The sequence below is a fragment of the Schistocerca cancellata genome, chromosome 12, assembly GCF_023864275.1.
Source record: "Schistocerca cancellata isolate TAMUIC-IGC-003103 chromosome 12, iqSchCanc2.1, whole genome shotgun sequence".
Classification (NCBI taxonomy): Eukaryota; Metazoa; Arthropoda; class Insecta; order Orthoptera; family Acrididae; genus Schistocerca; species Schistocerca cancellata.
In genome coordinates this window covers 168811309-168834185 of record NC_064637.1, presented here as the reverse complement: position 1 = coordinate 168834185, position 22877 = coordinate 168811309, and the positions used below count along the sequence as shown (strand labels likewise).

Genomic DNA, 22877 nt, shown 5'->3' with positions numbered 1-22877 from the left:
TCGATGTCTTCCTTCAGTCCGACCAGCCACGGGTACCAAACACTCGATCAGTACTAAAGAGTAGGTCGCGCCAGCTTACTAAATGCGGTCTCCTTTACAGGTGAACCACTCTTTCCTAAAATTCTCCCGACTTCCCCACCACAGCTGTGACGTGCTCGTTCCGCTTGGTATCGCTTTGCAACGTCACCGTCAGACATGTAGGCGACCGGACTGCGTCACGCGGGGCACCGGCAGCACTGTGTCCGAACGTTGCAGGTTTCGTTCTCGCTACTCATCCGCATTAACTCTAGATTTAGAATTAGCTGCCACTGATCACACCGACTGGAAACTTTGTCGAAATTGCCTTGTATCTTCCTACAGTCCCTCCACTTCGACATTTTACCGTGCACCACAGCAAACAGCCGGAGGTTGCTGCCCGCCCTGCCAGCCAAATCATTGATCTATGTAGGGAACAGCAGCGGCCCCGTCACACCTCCCCAGGGCGCTCCTCACAATGACGAACACTCGCCGTCGGGGACAGCATACTGACTTCTATTACTTAAGTAGTCTTCGAGCCACTTATTCCGTATGCTCGTAGCTTATTTAACAGTCTGCAGTGGGGCACCGTATCAAATGCTTTCCGATTGTTGCCCTTCGTCCAAAGTTCGCAGTATACCATTGGAGAAAGGGGCAAACTGAGTTTCGCACGAGCGATGCTTTCCAAAACCGTGCCGATACGTGGACATAAGCCTCTGAGTCTCAACAAAGTTTATTATATTCGAACTGAGAATATATTCAGCGATTCTGCAATAGATCGAAGTCGGGGATATTGGTCTGTAATTCTGCGGTTCCGTTCTTATATACTGGCCTCAGCTGCGCTTTTTTCCAGCCGCTTGGGACTTTGCGCTGGACAGGAGATTCGCGAGGTGAGTGGCCAACGCCGTGTAAAATCGAGTGGTGGTTCCATCTGGACCTGGCGATCCGTTTGACTTCAGATCTTTCAGGTTTCTCTGCGCCAGGGATGCCTGTTAACGTGTTGTCCATACAGGAGTCTGTCCGATGGTCAGATGACGCTATGTTTGTACGATTCTCCTGTGTGAATGATTTATCGAACGTGAAATTTAAAATTCGGCTTTCGCTTTGCTATCTTGAACTGTCTCACAGACTGGTCAACAAGGAACTGTATGGAATCCTTAAACCCGGTGCACTGTTTTATATTTCACTCCCACGCAATCCTAACAACTCAGGCGTGGTACGCAGTGCACTTTTGTGATGCCCGGGCACCGCTTACGAATGTAACACACGTTTATTTTGCAATAGACAGCTTGAAAGAAGATGTACTTGAGCGGATTTCGTGTTCATTACAAGTGCTGTATCTCCCACTAATAATTGTTTTTCTTGTTTTTATGATGAGTTTCATCCTGATTCGTGCGAGGCTTCATGGGTTACGCCTTATACATGCCACACAAAAAAAAAGTGTTCAAATGTGTGTGAAATCTTATGGGACTTAACTGCTAAGGTCATCAGTCCCTAAGCTTACACACTACTTATCCTAAGGACAAACACACAGTCACTCATGCCCGAGGGAGGACTCGAACCTCCGCCGGGACCAGCCGCACAGTCCATGACTGCAGCGCCACAGACCGCTCGGCTAATCCCGCGCGGCACATGCCACATATGTAGATAAAATAATGTAACGAAAACGACTACACTGGTCTGACTGAAAGTTCTTCTATGTCAATTTTTTTCAATCTCATTACGAAACTTTTTTCTCCTTTTTCAGGATAAAGTTTATGAGAATAAATGAATAATTGACGTATCGCAGCCCTGCTGTGGCCAGTGTGTTCGGGGTTTAGTGATAGGGTCGCAGCCCGAGGGCTGGTCCAGCAGAGTCGGTGTTTCCCTGTCGAGCAAAGAAGTTTGACGACCCGCGAAGCGGGCGGCTGGGACGAGTCTGCGGTAAGAGAGACCGCGACCAGCAGAGCAGGCGCCCATCCGGACTGTGCGCCCTCTCTCCGCAGTGCGTGGCGGAGCGTACTTGGCACCGCTGCTACCGACTTGCTGCCCCCCAACACTAGCAACTGCAGCGTCCACGCCAGTCCTAAACTCTGCTGCCGTGTCAGAGAGACGCGCAATGCGTGTGGAACAACTGACACACAGTCTTCCTCGAATGCTGGTTCAAATGGCTCTGAGCACTACGGGACTTAACTTCTGAGGTCATCAGTCCCCTAGAACTTACAACTATTAAACCTAACTAACCTAATGACACACATCCGTGCCCGAGGCAGGATTCGAACCTGCTACCGTAGTGGTAGCGCGCTTCCAGACTGTAGCGCCTAGAACCGCTCGGCCACTCCGGCCGGCCCTCGAATGCCGGTTCTGTAATTATCCTACGCGGTTTCGCGAGATCTGCTTCCGCTCCTCCCCCCCCCCCCCTTCCCCGTACATTCCGGTTCGAGTTGCCCGACCGTTGGTGCTACGCTTTCGTGCGAGCTCTTTCCGACCTGCTGGTGCCCTCCACAGTGGAGCGGCGTGTGTCTGCCAGGCCTCCCGGACGAGGACTCCAAACACCGGAACAGTACTCTAGAGTTGGTCGCACCGGCGTCCTTTACAGATGCAGCACACTTTTGCGGAACTCTCTTAAAAGAGTAGAGTCTTCCAGCGATATATCCTCTTACGTGTTTTATGTTCTGGACCCATTTCACGGATTTCACACCATCTCATCCAAGTACCCCGACACCTATTAGTGGATATTAATACGGCGTTTATCCACCGACCGCCTTCGCGAAGGTTCAAACTGGGCTGGGGTCACTTTCGGCGAGATGTCCAGCTTTCTGTGGAGGAACGGCAGCGCGTTCTTCCCGAGGAGCCGAAGCCCGCGAAAGCAGTGACCGTAGCCGCAGTCTGGACCGAGTCGTCGGGTCGAGGTGGCGAGTCCGGGCAGGCCGCTGCGTCGTCGCCCACGGAGCACTGCCTCGCAGGCAGGGCGCTCCGCTCCCTCTGCAGAACGCGTTCGGCCACTCCTCGGGCGCATCGCACGCGGCGGCACGCGCACAGCGCCATTCCTCGGCCCGCATCGTCCGTGTGTCCGGCGGCGTCACTCTGTACAGCAGCGCCCCAGGCGTTACTCGGAGCTGGCTGTGGAGCTGCCAGGCCACTGTATCCCACTCACTGCGCTAGTCCGGAGTTCAGGGGTGATAGCGGGCGGTTTCCTACGTCCACCCTGTGCAGCGGCCGGCGGCCCAGCGGTGTTCGCTGCTCGGCAGTGTTCGCTCCTCTTGCCAGCTGGCCGGTCACGGGGGAGCTGGAGCGTGGCCGGCGGCGCACCGCTCCTGTCGCAGCTGTCCCCACCCACCTCCCCTCCTGTCGCTGCTTCTCTACTGCCGACACAGGTTTTGTTTTTTTTGTACTTTTCATTCTTGTCCCCGAAAGGAATGGGCGGGCTGTTTGAGGCCTTGCTTTCTCTTTTCAGCCTTTTGTTGCACAGGTAAATTTCATTTCTTTGTTAGTTCAAATTTCTTGCAAAAGTGCAGTTAACGATTTTTACGATATACAATTCTATAAAATGTATTACATCGTCATTACTGCGTAGACCTTATTCGGATACAGTAAAATATACACTCCTGGAAATGGAAAAAAGAACACATTGACACCGGTGTGTCAGACCCACCATACTTGCTCCGGACACTGCGAGAGGGCTGTACAAGCAATGATCACACGCAAGGCACAGCGGACACACCAGGAACCGCGGTGTTGGCCGTCGAATGGCGCTAGCTGCGCAGCATTTGTGCACCGCCGCCGTCAGTGTCAGCCAGTTTGCCGTGGCATACGGAGCTCCATCGCAGTCTTTAACACTGGTAGCATGCCGCGACAGCGTGGACGTGAACCGTATGTGCAGTTGACGGACTTTGAGCGAGGGCGTATAGTGGGCATGCGGGAGGCCGGGTGCACGTACCGCCGAATTGCTCAACACGTGGGGCGTGAGGTCTCCACAGTACATCGATGTTGTCGCCAGTGTTCGGCGGAAGGTGCACGTGCCCGTCGACCTGGGACCGGACCGCAGTGACGCACGGATGCACGCCAAGACCGTAGGATCCTACGCAGTGCCGTAGGGGACCGCACCGCCACTTCCCAGCAAATTGGGGACACTGTTGCTCCTGGGGTATCGGCGAGGACCATTCGCAACCGTCTCCGTGAAGCTGGGCTACGGTCCCGCACACCGTTAGGCCGTCTTCCGCTCACGCCCCAACATCGTGCAGCCCGCCTCCAGTGGTGTCGCGACAGGCGTGAACGGAGGGACGAATGGAGACGTGTCGTCTTCAGCGATGAGAGTCGCTTCTGCCTTGGTGCCAATGATGGTCGTATGCGTGTTTGGCGCCGTGCAGGTGAGCGCCACAATCAGGACTGCATACGACCGAGGCACACAGGGCCGACACCCGGCATCATGGTGTGGGGAGCGATCTCCTACACTGGCCGTACACCACTGGTGATCGTCGAGGGGACACTGAATAGTGCACGGTACATCCAAACCGTCATCGAACCCATCGTTCTACCATTCCTAGACCGGCAAGGGAACTTGCTGTTCCAACAGGACAATGCACGTCCGCATGTATCCCGTGCCACCCAACGTGCTCTAGAAGGTGTAAGTCAACTACCCTGGCCAGCAAGATCTCCGGATCTGTCCCCCATTGAGCATGTTTGGGACTGGATGAAGCGTCGTCTCAAGCGGTCTGCACGTCCAGCACGAACGCTGGTCCAACTGAGGCGCCAGGTGGAAATGGCATGGCAAGCCGTTCCACAGGACTACATCCAGCATCTCTACGATCGTCTCCATGGGAGAATAAAATGGTTCAAATGGCTCTGAGCACTATGGGACTTAACTTCTAAGGTCATCAGTCCCCTAGAACTTAGAACTACTTAAACCTAACTAACCTAAGGACATCACACACATCCATGCCCGAGGCAGGATTCGAACCTGCGACCGTAGCAGTCGCGCGGTTCCAGACTGTAGCGCCTTTAACCGCTTGGCCACTCTGGCCGGCATGGGAGAATAGCAGCCTGCATTGCTGCGAAAGGTGGATATACACTGTACTAGTGCCGTCATTGTGCATGCTCTGTTGCCTGTGTCTATGTGCCTGTGGTTCTGTCAGTGTGATCATGTGATGTATCTGACCCCAGGAATGTGTCAATAAAGTTTCCCCTTCCTGGGACAATGAATTCACGGTGTTCTTATTTCAATTTCCAGGAGTGTATCAAAAATAACACTAAAATACAATAACAATAGAATAAGATATAATGAGGGTACAATAAGATAAGAAAGATATAACAGAATGAGCTGTGATGCATTGTGATACATTGTAATTTTTTACACAAGTGTGCTAGAATTCATTGTAGCAGTACGATTATTGATTATAGTCAGTGTGTTTCTGGAATGAGACATTGAAATGTTGGTCGTTACGTTACTTTCTCATTACAGTCAGTTTACGTGGTTAAGGTTGTGGAGTACGCTTTGTGCTCTGAGGCGACTGCCGCGTGTGCCTCTGTTTGGTTTTTGTGGCGTTGCGTGCTGGCCGTGCTGTTTCACGCTGCTACCAGCAGTGCCACTTTTCGTTACAGTGTCCGCTGTCGGTGGGACGCGAGGATAATTTAAGACAGGCAACTGAATGTAGGGGGCAGTTGTCAGTTGGGTGTTTGTTTAAGCTGCTCTCCCGTTCACACCAGGTCCCCCTGTCAGCTTAGGGCCGCGCGGTCTAGGGGGCCGCGTCACGGACTGCGCCGAGGTTCGAGTCCTCGGGCACGGGTGTATCTGTTTGTCCTTAGCGTAAGTTAGTTTCAGTAGTGTGTAAGTCTGCGGACCGATGACCTCAGCAGTTTCGTCCCTTAGGAATTCACACACATTTGAACATTAGTCACTTTTGTGGCAGTGATGATTAGCTGCATGACGTATTTTTTTTAAATCTATGCTACGTTTTATACTTATTAATTATATTGCTTGTGTGTGTGTGTGTGTGTGTGTGTGTGTGTGTGTCCGTCTTGTGTACGGCTTGAGTGTGTTTCTTATGGTGTGTGTGTGTTTTATGTGGTTAGCCTCTGTCTTGTGGGGAAAGTAGGGTGTCTCGGGTGAGGTGCTCCACATTGCTGGCAACATCTGGCTACTCTCTGCTGCCGTTGTGCGCTACTGTACGCGCTGGTTGGCCTCGTTGTCAGTGTGTGCCCCACGTCCGGGCGCCTCCCATCGTTTGCTGTGAGTGCCTGGACAGCCAGGAGCCGGGCCGCCGCTGCTGGAGCCGCACGCCACACACCCGTCGAATCGCCCTCCTACTCGTCTTTCTCTTGCGTCACGTTTGTGAGGTGCGTTCTCCAGGTCACACCAGGTCCCCCTGTCGCCTTAGGGCCGCGCGGTCTAGGGGGCCGCGTCACGGACTGCGCCGAGGTTCGAGTCCTCGGGCACGGGTGTATCTGTTTGTCCTTAGCGTAAGTTAGTTTCAGTAGTGTGTAAGTCTGCGGACCGATGACCTCAGCAGTTTCGTCCCTTAGGAATTCACACACATTTGAACATTAGTCACTTTTGTGGCAGTGATGATTAGCTGCATGACGTAATTTTTTTTAAATCTATGCTACGTTTTATACTTATTAATTATATTGCTTGTGTGTGTGTGTGTGTGTGTGTGTGTGTGTGTGTGTGTGTGTGTGTCCGTCTTGTGTACGGCTTGAGTGTGTTTCTTATGGTGTGTGTGTTTTATGTGGTTAGCCTCTGTCTTGTGGGGACAGTAGGGTGTCTCGGGCGAGGTGCTCCACATTGCTGGCAATATCTGGCTACTCTCTGCTGCCGTTGTGCGCTGCTGTACGCGCTGGTTGGCCCCGTTGTCAGTGTGTGCCCCACGTCCGGGCGCCTCCCATCGTTTGCTGTGAGTGCCTGGACAGCCTGGAGGCGGGCCGCCGCTGCTGGAGCCGCACGCCACACACCCGTCCAATCGCCCTCCTACTCGTCTTTCTCTTGCGTCACGTTTGTGAGGTGCGTTCTCCAGGTCACATGTTTGTCTAGGTACACACCTGTGTACCTGTCAGTGTCATTAAGTCTCAGTGGTGTGTTCCAGAGCGTCAGTTACATGTCATCAGTGTTTTCTTATCAGACGTCTGTGTCCGAACAGAAGCAGTCGCGTTTTCGACGAGTTCGGACGCATTCTCCATTTTGACATTCACGTTTCTGGTCCGTGTCGTCGTCTTCAGTCGTGTACACCAGTAGGCGGCGCCGCCAGCGTAAAGTGCCGCCGTTTCTGCAGGAGTTGTCGTCGTCGCACGCCAGCCGTGTAAGGCGGGGGCGACCTGCCTCCCCGTGCTACTCCTGCTCGGGCTGTAAGTTCTTCAGAGGAAGCCTTGCATGTCCTCTTTGTGACGTACGCCTGTATTAATAGCTCTACTGGTACGTCTCAGAAGACGGCGAGCGTGTGGTGCCCTCTGTTAAAACGTTGCGTTACTCCACGGGTCAATTTGAGCAGCGGGTCGTCGGTGGAATGATTTTGTCGGAAGCCGGATTGTGCCGAGGGAACGATGTCTGTGCGTCCTACGTACGTTTCTACGCGGTCGATTAGTACCCTTTCGTATGTTTCTGCTATGACGTCGAGTACAGATGTCCGTCTGTAGGATCGCGGGTTAGCCTGTGTTCGTCTGGTTTTCGTGGCATTATTCTTTTACTGGTTTTCCAGCCGGTCGGTGAGACGGGAGTTGTGGGTAGCAGCACGTGGGCTGGGGCGTCACGGAGGTGGGCGCGTCGTACGTCATTGTGTTCAGGGGCTGTGCGGCGTCCTCAGTAGATCGCCTTTACGATTTCTGTGCTGGTGGTTTCTGCAGTCAGTGTGTTCTCGTCTTGTGTCTCTGTTGCTAGGGTATTTAAGGTTAGGGTTAGATGTTGCTCTACGCGTTGTCTGAAGTTGTCATCGAATTTAGCCTCTTCTGGCAACGAATATACTTGCTGTAGTACTTGTCTGAATGTCTCGGCTTTGTCTGTTGTTGGCGTGAGTGTTGCAAAGCATTGCCAGAATTTTCCTCTTTCCCTGCAGTTTAGTCTTCCGAATGTGTCGTCCCATCGTCTTTGTCGGTATTCAGATACGATTCTATTAATGCTAGCATTTAGTCTGTTCCATTGTATTTTCAGGTCTGGGTTGTTGCCGCGTCTGATTTGTCTGTAAAGTTGTTTTTTCTGTCGGATTAGTTTGGGGGCTTCCTGGAGGATGGTTTGTTCTCAATCTTCGACTACTACAGCAGCAATGGCTTCATCTGTTGCTCGAGGTATGGCGGTCTCTATTCTGTTGGTGCCATGTCGGAGAACGTCGTCGTACGTCATCGTTAGTGCCATCGACAGGTGCCGTGCGAGTACGTCCACGTGTTTGTCCCAGTGGCTCGTTACACGAGGTAGCGGCGCCCACGCTGTGTCCGCACAGCACGTGGCCAGGTCGGGCTGTTGGCTGCAGGTCGGTCCATCGGCTCTCTTGTCGGGAAGCCAGACAGACTCGGACCGTTTCCGTTACCGGCTGTGTCTCCCAGCATACGGTGCCTCGCATTAGGGCCTCCTAATATTGTGAATTCGTTGTACGTCGTCGTGCGTCGTAGGCAGTGCAAAGCTACGGGCGTTCCAACACGACACTCCCTGCCTCCAGTGACATCTGGTGGTCGGTCTCGTACTACACAGGAGTGTGCGCTGCGCAAGCTGTCCACCAGACCGCCTACATACGTACCTATATTCTGAAACGGGTGTGAAGTACGCGGCACGTGGTACCTCCTGTTGTATAAACAGTTTCCGTTTTATACGTGTGCGTTTCTAAAGCGCTCACTCGAATCTGGTTGTCGAAACTGTGTCGGTGCTGTTTCCCGCCGTAGTTGGCCTGTGTCCTCTAGCACCTGCCAGTTCAGTTTTATCGGCACGTCTGTGAGACTCTCCCACACATCACACAAATCTGTGAGAATTAGTGCTACCCTCGTCTCTGTGCTTTCGATGTCCCCCGTCAGTCCCAGTTCGTACTATAGGATGTGTCGCACGATTGTTTTTCAGCAATCCTTTTTACACTGACTGCATTTTCTTAGTGTTTTAGCGACCGACCTAAATCTACCACCTGCTTTACCCGTGATTGAGAGGAAGTGATCGTTCCAATTGTTATCCCTAAAACATTGTTACAGACAGGTATTTAGCTATTTGAGTGAATTCCGACTTGTAGATAAATTCATTTTTTTCGTTTTCTAAAGTGCACTGTGAACATTTAAAGCAAACTGAATTGCCTTCTCGGCCCCCTTTGAGACGTTATGAAGGCCTTAGCAGAACACTTGTACGCGCTCAGCTTTCGTCGTCCACTGTCGACAGAGCCCTCCAGTGCCTGAGTGGCTGAGGTTGGCGTCCGCGGGCGGCGGGGGACTCGGCGTGCGGCCAGTGGGAGTGTGCGGCTCCTGTGGAGGCCGGCCCGCCTCACGCAGCGGCCGCGAGTATTCAGAGCGCCAGGGGCACATTACGGGCGGCTCCGGTCGGGACACACGCGATCTCACTTACGTTTCTGTGGCAGCACATTCGGCGTCCAGTGTGACGTATTCAGATCCACTCGAAGACGGAGAAAGACGCACCGCCAAATGTGGCGGAAAGCCGTAGACGTGATGTAGGTACGCAGACAAACAAATCGTTGTAGTTTCAGGCAGTCGGTAGCGCTCCCCCTCGCCTAAACAGCAGTTCGGCTCGGCGTCGACTGACGCAGCCGCCGGCTGCCCCGGTGTGGGCTTGCTCGCAGCTCTCTGGTACGGACAACCTCCCTGAGGCGGTCTACAATACCGGAGTCCGTTGTCAATTGACATTTACTCCACAAGCATAAAGGTAAAATTGACTGGGATTAAAAAGGGTTTGCTAAAACTTCTCTGAGCTCGACAGGATAAAATACGATGGGTGGTAGGAAACTAGCGGCGAGAGCAAGAGGAATGTTTGTTCTTCTTCTGCTTAACTCTCGGAATAGCAGCGATTATACGCTGCCAGTCATAATCGGTAAAAATAGGAAAGCGGTTTATAAGGTCCAAGTCCCTCTTAGGAATGACGGCGGTCAGATTTGCAATTGCCCAGCCGAAATCATAAGGCTTATGGGGTAGAGGTGGCATTGAGATGCGCGAACGTCTTGCCACGCAATGATTTTGCGACCATCTTCAGCAGTCCTGGCGCAGTGACCTCTGTCTCTGCTGGCGGCGTGTGGACCGCCTCCTCTGTGTCCTGTTTTCGGATGGGCGCAGCAGTTGTGACTTGATCTCCCAGCAGCGGCAGTCCCGCCCCGTCCTCGGAAGGGCGGGCGGGCGTTTCGATGCCCTCGGTCACGTCGTCTCGTATTGCTCCTCCTCCGAGGAGGGGGCAGACGTCTCATTCGCCGCCTCGGTGGGCGCCCCCGCAGCGGCCTGCGTCACCGCAGGAGCGGCCGCCTGCGTGGCGACGGTGCCAGTCGCGACTTCTCGCCCCTCGCCAGACTTGCAGGCCAGCAACTCGCGGGGCTGCGCGAGCTGGAGGCGTACCTCGTCCGCCTCGGCCCTCTCCCCTGCCGTGGCAGATTTGAGAGCGGCAACTGCCTTGGCGACAGCATCGTCGATCTTGCGAATGCTGTAGGGATTGCTACAGCACGGGCCTCCACTCGCGCCGGCACCGGCAGAAGTGCCAGTGGCGTGACGCGCGGGCAGAGCACCGTCATTCCTTGTCACCTCTTCTTGCGCAGTGACTCGCCGTCGGTGTGCGTGTGTCGCTCCTTCCCGCGGCCGCAGCTCCCGAGGTAACTGCAGCCACGGTGGTTGGCGGCGTGAGAACCGCCGCAATGACAACGTGTAGCAGCGGCTTCCCTGGGCTCCGTTGCCCTGGTGTCGGACGTGGCGCCACATTACTCGCGTCCACGTGCCGCGCCGCCACATCCTCAGGGTCCCCAGCCGGCTGCAATGGGCGGAGATCCGGCGACCTCGCTGCCGGCACCAGTTTACGTGCCGACCAGCTCCGCAGACGATGAACACATTGAAGAAATGTATTGCGACATCACAGAGATTATTGAGTCGGTCAGGAAGACGAATATTTAATAGTGGTGGGGGACTGGAACTCGTTAGCAGGCAAAGGAAGAGAACGAAATGTAGTAGGGTGAATATGGGCTGCGGGAAAGGAACGAAAGAGAAAGCCGCTTGCTAGAATTTTGCATAGAGCGTAATTTAATGTTCCGTAACAATTGGTTTAACAATCGTGGCAGACGGCTGTACACGTAAAAGAAACCGGGATACACCGGAAGGTTTCAGATTGGTTATGTAATGGTGTGACGGATATTTGGGAACCAGATTTTAAATTGTAAGACATTTCTAGCGAAAGATGTGGACTCCGACCACAATTTGTTGCTTACGAACTGTATATTAAAACTGAAGAAACTGCAAAAGGGTAGCAAATTAAGAAGATATGACCTTGATAAGTTCAAAGAACCGGAGGTTTTTGACAGTTCCAGAGACAGCATTAGGCAACGACTGACAAAAACAGGGGAAAAGGAGAAGAACACGAATGGGTAGCTCTGAGAGACGAAATAATGAAGGCAGCAGAAGATCAAATAGGAAAAAGACGAGGCCTAGTAGAAGTTCTTGGATAACACAGCTCATACTGAACTGATTGAAGAAAAGAGAAAATATGCCGGTCGGGGTGGCCGTGCGGTTCTAGGCGCTACAGTCTTGAGCCGAGCGACCGCTACTGTCCCAGGTTCGAATCCTGCCTCGGGCATGGATGTGTGTGATGTCCTTAGGTTAGTTACGTTTAATTAGTTCCAAGTTCTAGGCGACTGATGACCTCAGAAGTTAAGTCGCATAGTGCTCAGAGCCATTTGAACCATTTGAACCAAAGAGAAAATATAAAAATTTTGTAAATGAAGCAGGAGAAAGGGAATCCAAATGTCTAACAAATGAGACTGACAGGAAGTACAATACGGCTAAACAGGTATGGCTAGATGACAAAAATAAGGATATAGAAGCATGCACTGTAATGACAAAAGTCGTCGGATACCGATACGCACATGTAAAGATGCTGATACTATCGCGTACACAAGGTATAAAAGGGCAGTACATGGCTGGAGCTGTCATTTGTGAAAACGTTTCCGACGTCATTATGGCCGCACGACGGGAATTAACAGACTTTGAACGTCGAATGGTAGTTCGAGCGAGACGCATGGGACAGTCCGTTTCGGAAATCGTTAGGGAATTCAGTATTCCGAAACCTACAGTGTCAAGAGCGTGTGAAGATACCAAATTTTAGGCATTACCTCTCACCACGGATAACGCAGTGGCCGACGGCCTTCACTTAACGATCGACAGCAGCCGCGTTGGCGTAGAGTTGTCAGTGCTGACAGACACGCAACGCTGACAATTAACTGCAGAATCAGAGTGGGACGTACGACGAACGTATCCATTAGGACAGCGTGACGAAATTTGACATTAAACGGCTACGGCCGACGCGAGTGCCTTTGCTAATAGCACGACATCGCTTGCGGCGCCTCTGCCGGCCCCCCGACCGCACCGGTTGGACCTCAGACCACTGCAGAACCGTGGCGCGGTCAGACGAGTCCCGACTTCAGTTGGTAAAACCTTATGAGATTTTCACTCTGCAACGGAGTGTGCGTTGATATGAAACTTCCTGGCAGATTAAAGCTGTGTGCCGGACCGAGACTCGAACTCGGGACCTTTGCCTTTCGCGTGCAAGTGCTCTACCATCTGAGCTACCCGAGCACGACCCACGCCCCGTCCTCGCAGCTTCAATTCTGCCAGTGCCTCGTCTCCTACCTTTCAAACTTCACAGAAGCTCTTCTGCGAACCTAGCAGAAGTAGCACTCCTTCGCAGAAAAGCTTCTGTGAATTTTTGAAGGTGGGAGACGAGGCACTGGCAGAATTGAAGCTGTGAGGACGGGGCGTGAGTCGTGCTCGGGAAGCTCAGATGGTAGGCAAAGGTCCCGAGTTCGAGTCTCGACCCGGCACACAGTTCTAATGGCACGGTTTAAGTGTGGCGGAGACCCCGTCAAGCTGCGGACCCGAGCTGTGCAAGTTGGCGGTGGCTCCACAATGGTGCTCACGTGGAGTGGACTGTGTTCTCTGGTTCAGATGAACCGACCAGTGACTGAAAAATGTTATATTCGGATACTTGGAGACCATTTGCAACCATTTATGGACTTCAGGTTCCAAAAAAGGATGGATGGCGACGTGCCATGTCATCAGGTCACAATTGTTCGAAATTGAAGACGAGTCTGAATGATTTGGCCACCCACATCGCCCGACATCAAACACCTATGGGACATAATTGAGAGGTCAGTTAGCGCACAGAATCCCGCATTGGCAACACTTCTGCTTTTACGGGCAGCATTGGTCAGTATTTCTGCAGGGGCCTCCAACTACTTGTTGAGTACACGGCGCGTCACTTTGCTGCAGAAGGAGCCCGACACGATAGTAGGAGGTGTCCACGACTTTTGCCATCTCAGTGTGTAGCACCAGGGAAAAGAGAGATACCGCCTACAGGAAAACTTAAAGAGCATCAGTATGAATGTCAAGAGCTCAGATGGAAAACCAGTCCCAGACAAAGTCGAAAGATGAGAGGAATTTATAGACGTTCTATACAAGGGAGATATACTGGGGGGCTATATTATAGAAATGAAGGAGGACGTAGAAGAAGATTAGATGAAAGTTATGACAGTTTGACAGAGCTCTGAAAGACAAATCGAAACAAGGCCTTAGGAGTAGACAAGTTTCGTCAGGACGACTGATAGCGTTGTGAAAGCCAGCCGTGACAAAACTCTGCCATGTGTGCAAGATGTATGAGGCAGACGAAATACCTTCAGACTTCACGAAGAATATAATAATTTCGTGTCGGAAGAAAGCAGGTGCTGACAGATGTGAATATTACTGAATTACCAGTTTAATAAGTCACGGTTGCAAAATACTAACACGAATTCTTTAGAGAAGAATGGAAAAGCTGGTGGCAGCCGCCCTTGGGGAAGATCAGCTTGGATTCCAGAGAAATATAGGAATACTCGAGGCAATACTGACTCTGCAGCTTATCTTGAAAGATAAATAAAAACCAACCTATGTTTACAGCATTTGTAGTCTTTAGAGAAAACTTTTGACAGCATTGACTGGAATACTCTCTTTGAAATTCTGAAGGTAGAAGGGGTAAAATACACGGAGGGAGAGCCTATTTACATTTTGTACAGAAACAAGACGGCAGTTGCAAGAATCGAGCGGCGTGAAAGGCAAGCAGTAGTTGAGAAGGGAGTGGGACACGGTTGTAGCCTTTGCCCGATGTAATTGAATTTGTTCACTGAGAAAGCAGTAGATGATACCAAAGAGAAATTTGCAGTAGGAGTTAAAGTCGAAGGAGAAGAAATAAAAACTGAGGTTTGTTGATGACACTGTCAGAAGCAGCAAAGGACTTGGAAAACCATTGAACGGAATGGACTGTGTCCTAAAAAGAAGATATAAAAAATTTGTGGCGCAACCTAATTACTAGAAGGGATTGTTTGATAGAACTTATTCTGAGCCGTCAAGGGATCTCTAATTTAGTACGAGGGGGGGGGGGGGGGGGTAAAAGTCGAAGAGGGAGGCAAAGAGATGAAGGATGTTGACTGCAGTAGTTACTAGGAGATGAAGAGGCTTGCACAGGACAGAGCAGCATAGAGAGCTGCATCAACCTCAGCAACAACAACAAAATTTACTCACGAAATGATATAAAAGAAAGGGCAGTAAATGCTGTCTACCTTGCAACTTCGTAACGTTGCAACCGTAAACGTATATGTGTATAAAAGTCCCAAAGAGCTTTGGGAGGCTTCAGATCAAACAAGGCAGAAGGAACAGATAAGATTCCATCAGAATTTCTAAAATCAGTGGGGGAAGTGGCAACGGAACGACTAATAGCGTTGGTATGTAGAATGTGTGAGTCTGGCGACATAAGACCTGACTTTCAGAAAAATATCATGCACAGAATTCCGAAGACTGTAAGAACCACAAGTGCGAGAATTATCGCACAATCAGCTTAACAGCTCGTGCATCCAAGTTGCTGGCAAGAATAATGGAAAAAATTGAGGATATGTTAGATGAGGCAGTTTGACGTGGCAGTTGATACTGGAAGCAAGACTGAAGAAAAATCGAGACACGTCCATAGAATCTGCCAGCCTGTAAAAAAGCGTTCGACGGTGTAAAGTGGTGCAAGATGTTCGAAATCCTGGGAAAAATAGGGGTAGGCTATAGCGAGAGACGGGTAATGTATTCTGAAGCGGCCAAGAAACTGGTATGGGCGCTCATTTTCAAATACAGAGGTATGTCAGAGATACGCAATCAGGCAGAATACGGCCCCGCGATTGGCAGCACCTATATAAGACAATGTCTGGCGCAGTTGTTACATCGGTTACTGCTCCTACAGAGGCAGGTTATCAAGTTTTAAGTGAGTCTGGACGCGGTGTTACAGCCGGCGCACGAGCCACGGGCCACAGCATCTCCGAGGTAGCCGTGATGAAGTGGGCATTTTTCCCGGACGATCATTTCACGAGTGTACCGTGAATATCAGGAATCCGGTAAAACATCAAGTCTCCGACATCGCTGGGGCCGGAAAAAGATCCTGCAATAACGGGACCAATGACGACTGAAGAGAATCAATCGTTCGACGTGACAGAAGTACAACCTTCCGCAAATTGCTGCAGATTTCAATGCTGGGCCATCAACAAGTGTCAGTGTGCGACCCATTCGACGGAACATCATCGATATGGATATGTTATCCCACTCGTGTAGCCTCGATGGCAAAGCTTTACGCCTCGCCTGGACCCGTCAACACCGACATTGGACTCTCGATGACTGGAAACATGTTGCCTGGACGGACGACTCTAGTTTCAAAGTGTATCGAACGCACAGACGTGTGCGGGTGTGAAGACAGTCTCACGAATCCGTGGAGCCTTCGTGTCAGCATGGGACAGTTCAAGCTGGTGGAGGCTTTGTTAGGGTGTGGGGCGTGTGCAGTTGGAGTGCTATGGGAGCCACAATGCTTCTAGATACGACTCTGACAGGCGACACGTTCGTAAGCGTCCTGTCTGATCACTTGCATCCATTCTTGTTCACTGTGCATTCCGACGGACTTGGGTAATTCCAGCAGGACAACGCCATACCACACACGTCCAGAACTGTTACAGAAACACTCTCCTGAGTTTAAACACTTGCGCTGACCGCCAGACTCCCCAGACATGAAAATTATTGAGCGTATCTGGGATGCCAAAGAGATCTCCACCTCCTCGTACTCTTCCGGATTTATGGACAGCCCTTCAGGACTCGTGGTGTCAAATCCCTCCAGCACTGCTTCAGACATGAGTCGAGTCCACGCCACGTCGTGTTGCGGCACTTCTGCGTGCTCGCGGGGGCCCTACACGATATTAGGCAAGTGTACCAGTTTCTTTGGCTCTTCAGTGTACAGTATGTACAAGAGCCGAGAGGAAATCATAAGAGTGGACGGCAAAGAACGAAGTGCTCGGATTACAAGCTGCTCACTCTGTACATCGAAGAAGTCAAGGAGTGGAGTTAAAGTTCAAGGTGAAAGTATGTCGATGATAAGATTCGCTGATGACTTTCCTATCCTGCGTGAAAGAGGAGAAGAATTACATAATCTACTGAACGGAATGAACAGTCATTGAGTACAGAATGTGGATTGAGAGTAAATCGGAGAAAGACAAAACCAGTGAGAAGTAGCAGAATAGAGAACAGCGAGAAACTTAACATCGTGGTTGACGGTCAGGAAGTAGTTGAAGTTAAGGAATTCTACTACCTAGGCAGCAAAATAACCAATCATGGACGGACCGAGGAGGACATCAAAAGCAGACTAGCATTAGCAAAAAAGGCATTCCTGGCCAAGGCAAGTCTACTAGAGTTTAACATAGGACTTAATTTGAGGAAGAAATTTCTGAGAATGTACGTTTACAGCACAGCTTTGTATTGTAGTGAAACATGGACCGTGGGAAAACCGGAACTGAAGAGAATCGAAGCATTTGAGACGTGGTGCTACAGACGAATGTTGAAAATTAGGTGGACTGATAAGGTAAGGAAAGAGGAAGTTCTGTGCAGATCTGGAGAGGAAAGGAATACAACACAGACGAGGAGAAGGGAAAGGACGGTAGGACATCCGTTAAGACATCAGGGAATAACTTCGACGGTACTCGAGGGAACTGATGAGGGCAACAACTGTAGAGGAAGACAGAGATTAGAATACATCCAGCAGATAATTGACGACGTAGGTTGCAAGTGCTACTCTGAGATGAGTTTAGCACAGGAGAGGAATTCGTGGCGGATTGCATCAGACCAGTCAGAAGACTGATGAATCAGAAAAAGAAAAACAAATAAATGCACACAATTGTAAACGACCTGGTGGGGAGTGGAATAGCTTTCGGAAACTAGATAAATAGAAACCGTCTAGCCAGTTGCGTCTGATGTTGGCGAAGTGTCGCATGGTGAACAAAGCAGGCCGCGTTACACATCCGTGCTGATTCTTTGATGGAGGTTTGTTTTTCTACAGGTACGATATAATGTTTGGATAAAATGTTCTCGGTTGATATGCCGCGTCAGATTCGGGTAAAGTCGCTTATTTTATTCGAATCTGACGCCGCAAGTCAACCGAGAATTTTTCGGTCGAATGTTTGAACGGAGCGAAAACAAGACTCTATACAAATTACGCAATGAATTTTCGTCGGAATTTTCATAGCCAAACAAAAAGTGGGGAACAGACAAATTGGGTAACAGACTGAACAGCGAGAGGTCTAGTTTAACAAAAACGTATTAAATATTAAGAAAATTAAATTAAGAAAATATTATTTCATGATTTGAGGGAAAATTGAAATACATCACGAGCAGCTACTACTAATTTCTAAACAAAGTGTCAAAAAGTAGAAGTCTTCAAGGCCTAGCTATTTTAAGTATCAAAAGTTGCGTTGGTGTGATTATACTGTCAAAATGGCTTCCCTAAAATCAAGTGCTAAGTTCAGAACATTTCGAGAGCGGAAGACGTACGAAAACAAATGTGTCGAAAAGATGATGCTTTCTGAACAAAACTTGAAAATAAAGGAACTGAAAATAATTCGGTCAAATGTTTTGTGAAGCGATTTGTCTAAAGGCGAGGAACATTTGACGCGCCTCTCGAATGAGGCTGAAAATCGGTATAGCAAATGAGGTACCGACTGAGAATTTAAAGTTCGATGTTTATTTAGAATTTTTATTCGTGGCTGTTATTTTCAGCAGCTACAGTATTATTTTTCAGAATAAAATTTAATCATAAGTTGCAGATGCATATTATTATGGTATACGGGTTTCGACAAATTAGTCATCTCCAGAAGCTTAATATTGATTTAGCAGATGTCAATATCTTCTTCGTAGAAGAACAATGCCATGGTATGTCCAGAAATTTGTATATTGGATAAGATTATTTTAAACACTGATTGACAATTTATAGTAACTGAATCATATATGTGTACCAGTTGTGCTAGCAGCATGTATGTTCCTTGCTGTTAGCAAGGCAGGGCAAAGCAACGTGTAAAACAGCTCGCAGCTGGTTGAGCACGAGTTCAGTACTCGTCTGGTCACCAAACTCCCCGACAATTTGTGGGAGGACCACCTCGGTCGGGCTGTTCGTACCACGGATCCTCATCTGAAAAATCCAGCGCGGCATGGCTCCACACTGCTGCCGGTGCCTTCCAGAAGCTCACTCACACTCTTCCTGCAGTCTCGCGCTGCAAAAGCAGCTCATTCAGGCTTCTGGCAGCTAGTCACATTAATGTGACTGGACAGTGTATAATCGGCAGTTTGAAAAGTGACGGTTCTGTTTGGCTCACGGGAGAACGTCAAGGAAATGCCCGAATATCTTACCAGTCAGGCACTCGAAGAAGAACGCCGACTACCCCTACTTGTGAAGTCCCGAGAAGCAGTTTTAAATGAAGGACCTAGGAATATGCTCACATAGGAACTGCACAGACGAGATTTGCGCTTTGCAAGCGAATCGCCTGGGAATAAATCCTAAATTGTGCTCCAAAGACACGCATCCTTTTCCACACACTTCACAGTGATTTGCAGAGTATGGGTGTAGATGATAGCTGCTCGTAAATGATGAAATCGCAATAAATAAAAATTCTGACTGCGATAATGACTATATTTAACAAACATATTTTACATGAATGCTTTGGACGCGCTTCTCGTCAAACTACAGATAAAAATAATCGCACACTTATCCAAAGGCGCTAAGCCTGAATTCACGCTTACAGTTACTAAAACATCTTTTTAAGGGTTTATTCTACCCTGAAAATCTTCTAGCGTGGGTTAAGAGCCTCGGTTACATACGCGCGTGCACGTAATAGGATTTGAGTACGACGCTTGGGACAGTGTGACAGCGTGCAGGGGGCTCACCGTGGCGCTCTCCTTAACCCAAATACACAGCTGCCTCCCCCCACCCCACCCATATAAGTCTGGTGACACGGCGGAACAGTTCGTGCTGAGCGCGCTCGACGCTCCCATGCCCTGGGAATAGCGACTGCTCTCGAAAACTGCGTTCATTATCGCTGCCCCTCCAGCTGTCATTTAAAAGTCGTCGCGTTCGACACAGTTCCATCCGTCATAACAAGGTGCGCTACCAACACAAACTTCATATCGTCACTGTGATCGAGCGCTCCACTAGTCCGAGAAATGACTTCAGAAAGAAGCTCGTAGTAATTGTGCCTAATGCGTAAGCTGATTGAGCAAAGTTACTCTTGAGACAGATAGGTTCAGTTGTGCCCGTTTCTGGACACGGGGCCTGCCGCGATAGTGCACCCGAAACCGTAATGTTGGCGCCCCTGTGGCATCGTTCTTTCTGTGTGCTGTCTCTGGCCTTCTCGCGGGACGAAGCTGGGCTCTGCTGGGTGAGGGGCGAATTTCGCCGAAAAATCAATGCATTGCGAGTTTGATTCACCGATCTGTGAAATAAATTCGATGCGTTGTGACAACGTGCAGTGACGTTAAATGTGACGGCGAGTGTACCTGTTAACAAAGTGAGTAAACCGCAGAGGAGGTTATCTTTTGTCTTTTGACGCTTGACAGGGTTGAATGTCCTTGAATTTTTTGGAACAGTACAAGTAACGAATAATCCGTATATTACAGAATAATAGAACGCTGCAGTTTTCTGTAGACAGCAACACGTTTTTTGTGCCTGTCGCATCATTTTTACTCGGAAGCAAAATAGGGAATTGTGTCGTCTGTCGACTGCTGTCGATGTCAAGGTTGTGTAAATAGGTGTTTAATTCCATATGCTCCATAAAATCCGCCATTCGCCTGTTCTAAATGATACGAGGCAATGTGTAGTGATTTATTCCTTTGTCCTGTTAGGATTTCGGCGAGTGAGTAATTCTACACGAACAACGAAACTGCAGATCCCTAGACGCCAGCTGACCTTGCATCAATCGTACTTGACCGAGTGCCATCCGATGAGAATTATTCTATGTTCCGGTGAGTATGTGATAATTTTTTCGAATGTATTGTTATCAGAGCCTCTTGCCTTCTGTATGGTTTCGCAAAAGCGTGCCGAAATTTCTGTATGAGTTCTCTGTCCCAAATTCTCAGCCGTCGCCCCTTGTTCATACCAGCTCGAAATTTCTGTTCAGCGAACCAGATATTTTCGTATTAGAGACCTAATTCATTTAGTAGCCTGCGTATAACAAATTATCCACTGCAAAACGTAGCGCCATACAGTTTGAAAGCTTAGTGAGAGAACAATTTGATCTGTCACAATACTTGTCTCAGGTATAGTATTTCTGTGTATTTATTCCTGAAAATTTTATTGTTAATCGTTGTTTGCTACAGCAAGAACTGGCGTACATATTGCAACCATGTGTGTCTAAGTTTTGTCGTAAAAGTCATTAGGCCTGCATAATTTCTTAAGTGATTCAGAACAGCTTACCGTGTTAGCAAACTTGTTAAATTCATTTATAACATAGTAGGCTTTATGTATGAGAATTTTTTCCAATTATGTGTTTGTTTTTATTACTGTGTATACTCAGTGTAAGATGCTGCCCTCTGACTGTTAAACACAATAGTATAGGACAAGTCATTTACAGTACGAAGATATTTATATGTATATATACATTTGTCAATTTTTTCGTATTATCCATAACTATTTAGCTTTGGGAAACAGTTGTGCAGCGGATATAACTCATTTAGAATGTGAACTAATTTTGAGCAATCCAAAAATGTGACTGTGTCGATATAGTTCTGGGAGTATTAGTCGCCGTATACATTTTCAAACTACTTAAGTTGTACGGTTGTAACATTTTCATCTGTTAGTGATTGTGTTGCTTGATATTTATGATGCAGCAGTGAGGTTGATATGGAGTAGTTATTGGTCACAGAGCTTATGTTGCATAAATTGATTGTTCAGTAAAGGAAAATTGATGTGATCTCTGTGGGTGATATAATGACTTTTGAAATTCACAAAGAAAAGAGTTTTGTATTCAGTGGCTTTTTATGCTCTTAAATATATAGAAACAGGAATGTTTTGTGAATATGTTACTCCTTGTGTAACTGGATAGCATCATAATGTTGTTGCAGAGAGAGAGAACCTCTTTTTAATCAGTTGTGTGTTCATATCAAAGAAATGTTCGAGAAAAAATGTACAATGATGGGTGTACTTTTAAAGCCATATTGACTGTTAATTTCCATAAGTAATTCAATGTATGGAAAGGTTTTCTTAGAAACTGCTACCATTCACAAAATTTGTTGACAACCGCTGCTTGTATTCTTTAATGAATCAATGTGTTTGAGGTATGAACCTAATCTTCAGGCTACAAAAGCAATACAATAGCCTAATGTTTAACAAAACTGCATGTAGATATTAAAATTACCATATTTGGTTAAATCTGAAAAGCTTAAACTGTGATTGAAATGAGGTATGCAAGTGTTTCTTCCAGTTTAGCCATCATTTACGTCTAGTAATGATAGTTTAATGCCCACTTTACTGTGCTGTCGTTGTGTGCTGCTTGTGCAAGGTTGAATATTTCAATACATTCATATGCTCATCCATATTTAAGTTGGCCACGTTTAGTGTAACACTTAAGAATGCCATTGCTGTTCCTTTTTAAGCCAGTCTTGTGCCTGAGCTCTTGGCATACAAGCTTGTGTTCCACTATTGAGGAACTCGGCATCAGCAGTTTAAACCTTAACATTCCTTCTGCCCTTGACATTTATGTGGAGTTAATAAACCATTCACAGTTGTCTGGATTTTGTACTTTGGATCTGGTATGTAAATAATACATGTGTGAAATAACATCATTTGTGTCTATGAATAATATATATGGATGTGTTCATTATGAGCAGTTCTTGAACATTTGGTTGGCTTTCTTCTGTTGTTTCTCTCTTTAAAAGAAATAAATGCTCTACTGGAACCATTTTGAACACTTTTTTGGGCACAAAATGAACTTTATAATAAATTTGGAAACAAAAAAGCTGTTTAAGTATGAGATAATTTTAATTAGTGAATTCATAAATAATTTTTTAGAAGTTTCACAATATTTTAATACAAACAAGCAAAGGTAACACAAATTGCCACTCTCTGTTTCTGCAAACCTTTTCTGCTTTTTGCCTGAAGAAGGAAACATGTTACCTGGGTTAGCACTCGTGTTGTGTTTTGCTTGTTTCTCTGTCTGCCAAAGAAATACTTCCTACCTGTATACTTTGGTAATGTTGTTCTGAATATAATTTTCTGCAGTCAGTCTGTAGTATGACCGAAGAAGTTTGTAGTATTATACACGTGTCCACTGTGCTGTACAGTGTTCTTTAATAGTTAAAAAAAATTGGAAACCATTTTCTAGGCTGTGGACCACTGTCAGGTGTCTATTTACTGG

The 22877-nt window shown here is 48.3% G+C and overlaps 1 protein-coding gene across 3 annotated transcripts in view; it reads left to right on the top strand.

Annotated features, from left to right (window-relative positions):
• The window catches only part of LOC126109880 (protein roadkill), a 695429-nt gene that overhangs the window by 355286 nt on the left and 317266 nt on the right, over positions 1–22877 (top strand). The window contains exons 1-3 of one of the 3 annotated variants that reach the window (XM_049914961.1): positions 19851–20033; positions 20143–20261; positions 20368–20487. The exons of 1 other annotated variant lie outside the window; for it this stretch is intronic. In XM_049914961.1, the coding sequence (XP_049770918.1) occupies positions 20480–20487 (8 nt within the window). In that variant the 5' untranslated portion in view covers positions 19851–20033; positions 20143–20261; positions 20368–20479. Of the gene's footprint in view, positions 1–19850; positions 20034–20142; positions 20262–20367; positions 20488–22877 lie in introns of those variants that run through there. One more of the 3 variants, XM_049914960.1, reaches the window with a different exon arrangement.